Source organism: Sphaeramia orbicularis, chromosome 8 (genome assembly GCF_902148855.1).
Source record: "Sphaeramia orbicularis chromosome 8, fSphaOr1.1, whole genome shotgun sequence".
NCBI classification, from domain to species: domain Eukaryota; kingdom Metazoa; phylum Chordata; class Actinopteri; order Kurtiformes; family Apogonidae; genus Sphaeramia; species Sphaeramia orbicularis.
This window is the reverse complement of record NC_043964.1, coordinates 413,024-420,875: the sequence shown is the minus strand read 5'-3', so window position 1 is coordinate 420,875 and position 7,852 is coordinate 413,024. Positions and strand designations below refer to the sequence as shown.

Genomic DNA, 7,852 nt, shown 5'->3' with positions numbered 1-7,852 from the left:
TAGGACCACGCCCACCACACCCACCATGTCCAAGGGTCTCACATGGACCTGGGGGGTCTGAGAGCTGTCCACAGAGAGTCCAGGTGAGTCCAGGGTGAGTTCAGGGTGAGTCAGGAGGTTCAGAAAGTGAGAGTGGAAAGCGCTGGTGGAATTTCTCGGTGCCTTTCACTCTTTCACTCTGCTGCTCTTTCCTTTTTGGTTCCTGTCGGTTAAAATGCTGCTCGTCTGCTCCTCCACTCACTTCAGCTCCTTCATCACCTTCAGGACTTTAACCTGGACTGGATCACACTCTGTAGACCGTCTATCATGTTCACCTGGACCTGGACCCGGACCTGGACCTGGACTGCAGTGCTGGTCTTTCTCTTCTCCAACACTCTGACCTCTGCTCTGCGCTGTGATTGGCTGAAACATTATGGTCACCGTAGCAACGAGTGTTTGAATCTGCTGGAGGACATGGTGAGTACAACATGCTAAACACGCTAAGATCACAAAACACGCTAAGATCACTAAACACACTAAACACATTAAACATGCTAAAATCACTAAACACGCTAAACACGCTAAGATCAATAAACACACTAAACACATTAAGCTCACTAAACACCTTAAACATGCTAAGATCACTAAACACGCCAAACACGCTAAGATCAAAAAACATGCTAAGATCACTAAACACGCTAAACACGCTAAGATCAATAAACATACTAAGATCACTAAACACGCTAAGATCAATAAACACACTAAACAAATTAAGCTCACTAAATACCTTAAACACACTAAGATCACTAAACACGCTAAACACGCTAAGATCAATAAACATGCTAAGATCACTTAACATGCTAAGATCACTAAACACGCTAAACACGCTAAGATCACTAAACACACTAAACACGCTAAGATCACTAAACACACTAAACACGCTAAGATCAATAAACATGCTAAGATCACTAAACACGCTAAGATCACTAAACACGCTAAACATGCTAAGCTCACTAAACATGCTAAGATCACTAAACACACTAAGATCATTAAACACACTAAACACGCTAAGCTCACTAAACAGATTAAGCTCACTAAAAACGCTAAACTCACTAAACACACTAAACACAGTAAACATGCTAAACTCTGACTCTGTTAGCTTAGCTCTGTTAGCTTAGCTCTATGTTAGCCACAGATCAACTCCGTTGCAGTGACTCACTTCTCCCTCTAGTTGTCACATCTGTGCACTACACTGACAGAACGTCACCACTCTGTTCTAGACATGAATGAAGCATCCAGTGGAACCCCTTTAAAATACACCAGAACCAGGACAGTACACATCTGACCAGTAGAACCAATGGGACCAGTAGAACCAGTGGGACCGGTAGAACCAGTGGGACCGGTAGATCCAGTGGGACCGGTAGATCCAGTAGAACCAATGGGACCAGTAGAACCAGTAGAACCAATGGGACCAATGGAACCAGTAGAACCAATGGGACCAATGGGACCAGTAGAACCAGTGGGACCAGAAGAACCAGTAGGACCGGTAGAAGTAGTAGAACCAATGAGACCAGTAGAACCAATGGGACCAGTAGAATCAATGGGACCAGTAGAACCAGTGGGACCAGTAGAACCAATGGGACCAATAGGACCAGTAGAACCAGTGGGACCAGTAGAACCAGTGGGACCAGTAGAACCAGTTGACTGATACTTTGTGTGTTTGTATTTCAGGGTGGTCAGCTGATTCAAGAGGATGGTCGGGATCGTTGTCCTTATAGACTCTACAGTCGAATCAGAAACACACAGGTAACAACACTTTAACTCAACTCTTTATGACAAACCTTCATCTCCTTCAGATGACTCCTCAGGTCCTTAAAATGACTCTTCAGTTCCTTAAAATGACTCTTCAGTTCCTTTTAATGACTCTTTAGTTCCTTAAAATCTCCCCCTTGAACTGCCACCTTTCCGTGGTGGGGGAGTTTGAGCACCTGAATGATCCCAGGAGCTCTGTTGTCAGGGGCTTCATGCCCCTGGTAGGGTCTACCATGGCAAACAGGTCCTGGGTGACGGGCCAGACAAAGAGCAGTTCAGAATCCCCTATGAAGATGAAAAACCAAAGGATTGTGACGTCACCTGGCACGGCGCAGCCAGGGCCCCACCCTGGAGCCAGGCCTGGGGTTGGGGCTCGTAAGCGAGCACCTGGTGGCCAGGCCTTTACCCACGGGGCCCGGCCGGGCCCAGCCTGAAAGAGTGACATAGACTCACCCTCTGGTGGACTCACCACCCACCGAGGGAGCCATAGGGGCCGGGTGCAACGTGGATTGGGTGGCAGTCGACGGCAGGGGGCTCGACAACGCGATCCCCGGACGCAGAGTCTAGCTCTTGGGACATGGAATGTCACTTCACTGGGGGGGAAGAACCGGAGCTTGTGAGGGAGGTTGAGAGATACTGTCCAGATATAGTCGGGTTCATCTCCACACACAGCTTGGGCTCTGGAACCCAAACCCTCGAAAGGGGCTGGACTCTCCACTTCTCTGGCGTTGCCCACAGTGAGAGGCGGTGGGCTGGTGTGGGCTTGCTCATAGCCTCTCAGCTCAGCCGCCATGTGTTGGAGTTCACCCCAGTGAACAAGAGGGTCACGTCCCTGCACCTTCGGATCGGGGACAGGTGCCTCACTGTTGTCTCAGCCTACGGGCCGGACAGCAGTGCAGAGTACCTGGCCTTCTTGGAGTCCCTGGGAGGGGTGCTGGATGGTGCTCCGACTGGGGACTCCGTTGTTCTCCTGGGTGACTTCAAGGCCCATGTGGGCAACGACAGTGAGACCTGGAGGGGGGTGATGGGGAGGAACGGCCTGCCCGATCTGAACCCCAGTGGTGTTTTGTTATTGGACTTCTGTGCGAGTCACAGTTTGTCCATGACAAACACCATGTTCCAACACAGGGATGTCCATAAGTGCACTTGGCACCAGGACACCCTAGGCCAGAGGTCGATGATCGACTTCATTGTCGTATCATCAGACCTCCGACTGCGTGTTTTGGACACTAGGGTGAAGAGAGGGGCGGAGCTGTCAACCGATCACTACCTGGTGGTGAGTTGGATCCGCTGGTGAAGGAGGAAGCCGGACAGACTCGGCAGGCCCAAACGTGTTGTGAGGGTCTGTTGGGAACGTCTGGCAGAGCCCGATGTCAACGTGGTCTTCAACTCCCACCTCCGGGAGAGCTTCTCCCAGATCCCGGGGGAGGCTGGGGACATTGAGTCCCAGTGGACCATGTTCTCCACCTCCATTGTCGAAGTGGCTGCTTGGAGCTGTGGCCGCAGGGTCTCCGGTTCCTGTCGTGGCGGCAATCCCCGAACCCGGTGGTGGACCCTGGAAGTAAGGGATGCCGTCAAGATGAAGGAGTCTCATCGAGCCTTGTTGGCTCATGGGACTCCGGAGGCAGCTGATGGGTACCGGCAGGCCAGGCGTGCAGCAGCCCGAGCAGTTGTGGAGGCAAAAACTCGGGTCTGGGTGGAGTCTGGGGAGGCCATGGAGGAGGACTATCGGTCAGCCTCGAGGAAATTCTGGCAAACCGTCCGGCGCCTCAGGAGGGGAAAGCAGTGCACCACCAACACTGTTTACAGAGGAAGTGGGGAGCTGCTGACTTTGACTGGGGATGTTGTCGGACGGTGGTCTGCCCTCTCTGGGTTGGCGGAGAGTCTTTGACCCCAGTGGAGAAGGTCCAGTATCTGGGTCTGGTTCACAGTGAGGGAAGGATGGAGGTTCAGATTGACAGGTGGGTGGGTGGAGGTTCAGACTGACAGGTGGGTGGGTGCAGCGTCTGCAGTGCTTGTATGGGTCTGTTGTGGTTCAGAAGGAGCTGAGCCCAAAGGAGAAGCTCTGGATTTACCCTCAGTCTACGTTCAGACCCTCACCTGTGGTCATGAGCTGTGGGTCAGGACCCAAAGGACCAGATCCAGGACCCAAAGGACCAGATCCAGGATACAAGCGGTCCAAATGAGTTTCCTCCGTAGGGTGGGTGGGTCCACCCTTAGGGATAGGGGGAGGAGCTCAGTCACCAGGGAGGAGCTCAGAGTAGAACTGCTGCTCCTCCACATCCAGAGGAACCAGCTGAGGTGGATCAGACATCTGGTTCAGATTCTCTTGGACTCCTCCCTGGGGAGGTGTTCTGGACATGTCCCACCAGGAGGAGACCTGAGGGAAGACCTAGGACACGCTGGAGAGACTTTGTCTGTGGACTGGACTGGGAACGCCTCGGGGTTCCCCAGAAGAGCTGGAGGAGGAGTCTGAGGAGAGGGAGGAGTCTGAGGAGAGGGAAGTCTGGGCGTCCCGGCTTAGACTGTTACCCCCGCGACCTGGCCCCAGATAAGAGGAAGAGAATGGATGGATGGATGGATGGATGGATGGATGGACAGTTCCTTTTGATGACTCTTCAGTTCCTTTTGATGACTCTTCAGTTCCTTTTGATGACTCTGACTCATAAATGACTCAGCTGTCTCAGTGTTTTCATGTTCCTGACACTCCACTGGTCCAAACGTATAAACCCGTCTGTTCTTTGGTTCCTGTAGGTGGAGTCTCAGGTGGTTTTCATCAGAGACAGTCTGGAGCACATCCTTCGCCTCTATGACCATGGAAACCGATCCTCGGTTACCTGGGATACCGTCAACACCGAACACTTCCTGCTGTGTCTCCGCAGTCAGATCGACAAACTCAACGGCTGCGTAAGTAAACGTCCACGAGTTTATGTGGTCAGAGTCAGTTTCAGAGTCAGTTTCAGAGTCAGTTTCAGTGTTGTTTCAGTCCCTGGATAATGACTGAACTGTGTTTTTCTCTTCAGGTGCTGACGTCCAACAGAACCAACCACAGTCTGAGAAAATACTACAAGAGACTGTCCAAAGAGGTTCTGGACCGCACAGTAAGTACAAGTACTGCAGTATTCTGGTGAAAGTACTAAGTGCAGTAGTGGCTGTAGTACAGTGAGTACTAACTGTAGTACAGTGAGTACTAACTGTAGTACTGTAAGTACTAACTGTAGTACTGTGAATACTAACTGTAGTACAGTGAGTACTAACTGTAGTACTGTAAGTACTAACTGTAGTACTGTGAATACTAACTGTAGTACAGTGAGTACTAACTGTAGTACTGTAAGTACTAACTGTAGTACTGTGAATACTAACTGTAGTACAGTGAGTACTAACTGTAGTACAGTGAGTACTAACTGTAGTACTGTGAGTACTAACTGTAGTACTGTGTTTACAGGGTAGCAGTGCTGAATCCTGGGAGTTGATCAGAAAAAACACCAAAGAGCATCTGGAGCAGCTGCACCTGCTGGTCAACTCCATCAGACACCAGCAGGAGGCGGAGCATAGAGGCCATCAGGGGGCGGAGCACAGCCACAGGACAAGAGACAAGCACATCAACGGAACAGCAACAACAATAACAACAGCAACAATAACGACAATGAAAGAGAGGAGCACGGCAGAGGAACAACAATAACAACAACAACAATAACAACAACAACAACGACAATGAAAGAGAGGAGCACGGCAGAGGACCACCAGGACCGCCAGGACCACCAGGACCACCCCCTCCATCTGTGCCAGTGCCTGTAAAGCCTCCAGTCTCAGACAGTTGAATGTTTCCTGTTGTTCTGGATCAGGGTTCTATTCTGTTACTATTGGATTATGTCTGTATTTATTATTGATCCTTCTTTGTTGACATTATTTATTTATATTTATTTATTTATTGTTTTGTACTGACTCAGTGCTGGATAGACTTGAAAACACCCGAACCTTTGTCATAAACTGAGTGGAATAAAAGTCTGGGATGTGTCGGTCCTGTTTGTTCCACAAACTGAGTCTGAGTCTACAGGTCTGAGGTTCTGGGCCCAGAGGGGGTCGGTCCAAACTGAGGTTCTGGGCCCAGAGGGGGTCAGACCAAACTGAGGTTCTGGGCCCAGGGGGGGTCGGTCCAAACTGAGGTTCTGGGCCCAGAGGGGGTCAGACCAAACTGAGGTTCTGGGCCCAGGGGGGGTCGGTCCAAACTGAGGTTCTGGGCCCAGAGGGGGTCAGTCCAAACTGAGGTTCTGAGCCCAGGGGGGGTCAGTCCATCTGGGACCCTTTCAGTCTAAATCCTAGCTTCAGCGCACATGTGACCAAACCCAGAGTCTTTCCCTCTGGTTCTGGTTCTAGTCTGTAGGTCTACTGCAGGATCCAGGTTCCAGTCCAGGACCAGAGGAACAGAACCAGAACTGACCCGGTACCTGGACTGGACACCATTACTTTAAACAGGGACAGTATCAGTGCAAACGTACATATATGAACATGTGACCCCTGGCCCCTCTGGGGGCGGGGTTCCTCTGGGCTCCGCCCCCTGTCCTCATTACAAACATTTATTTAAAGTCAATCAAACAAATCAAACAAACACCTGCTGATTGGTCATGTGTTTACTGATGTGACATCACACTGTGTCAGCTGATCCCACTGTGTGTGTGTGTGTGTGTGTGTGTGTGTGTGTGTGTGTGTCCAGCAGGAGGCTCCAGAGACACACACACACACACACAAACAGGTTTAGATCCACCAGTGGAACATGGACCTTCATGGACCTGTTTACCTGCTCTGAACATCTGGATCAGGCCTGGACATGAATACTGAACCTAAATAAATGTACGTTCATGGTCTGTTTGAACCAGGGTTCTAAACTCCTGTTCTGTCAGGTTCCACATTCAGTCTGATGTGATCTGCAGTGGACCCAACCAGGAACAGAAGAACAGAAGAACCCAGAAAGAATGACAACTGCACATTTATGTCTGTGTTTGAGTGAAAAAAAAAACTAAAAATACCAAAAAATACTTCCTTTAATAAACTATCCAAACCAAACAGATGTGAAGAACCTGAAAAAACGGACATTTCTTCAGATAAATCAGTGTAATTTTCTCAGTCTTCTTCCTCCACTTCTCATTAGTCCATGTGCATTCTGGATCAGATCTCCAAAGACACTAAACACTGAGGAACAGGAAGAAAAGAGTTCAAACTGGACTGAATTTAATACAGACATTTCAGGTTGGACACATTTGTTCAGGTTAGTCACATTTTATTGGTACAGGAGAGTTTGGAAATGGAAAGAGTTTCACAATTTCATGTGATATTTTGGACTAAAACAAAGACAAACATTTGAAGTTCATTTAAGATTTTTTGCTTAATTCAAGATTTCTGGCTAAATTTAAGATCTTTTTTTGCTAAATTTAAGATTTTTTTGCTTATTTCAAGAATTTTTTTTGGCTTAATTCAAGATGTTTTTTTTTTACTTAATTGAAGATTTTTTGCTTAATTCAAGATTTTTTGCCACATTTAAGATTTTTTTGCTAAATCTAAGATTTTTTTTTTTTGCTTAATTCAAGATTTTTTGCTAAATTTATGTATTTAATTTTTTTTGGTGCTTAATTCAAGATTTTTATTTATTATTTATTTTTTGGCCTAATTCCAGATTCTTTTACTTAATTGCAGATTTTCTTGCTTAATTCAAGATTTTTGGCTAAATTTAAGATTTTTTTTTTTTTTCCTTAATTCAAGATTTATTTATTTATTTATTTTTACCAAATTCAAGATTCTTTTAGTTAATTGAAGATTTTTTTGCTTATTTCAAGATGATTGTTGTTTTTTTTTGCTTAATTCAATTCAAGACTGGAATTTTTGCACTTTACAAATTCATCCCACGGTCCAGATTGGAACCTTTGTCGGGCCACATTTGGCCCCTGGGACGCATGTTTGACACCCCTGGTTTAGACTGACAGGCTAGACTAATTTAATGTTATTTTTTGCACTAAAACACAGACAAACATTTGCAGTTGTCATTATTTACAGACATAATGTCCTA

At 47.5% G+C, this 7,852-nt stretch overlaps 1 protein-coding gene across 1 annotated transcript; it reads left to right on the top strand.

The window, feature by feature from the left end:
* Positions 1–306: 306 nt before the first annotated feature.
* On the top strand, positions 307–5,473 carry LOC115424066 (interferon a3-like). Its single transcript, XM_030141168.1, has 5 exons — positions 307–456; positions 1,711–1,785; positions 4,546–4,698; positions 4,815–4,892; positions 5,237–5,473. Exons 1-5 carry the CDS (start codon positions 307–309, stop codon positions 5,471–5,473), a joined length of 693 nt encoding a protein of 230 aa, XP_029997028.1.
* Positions 5,474–7,852: the final 2,379 nt, after the last annotated feature.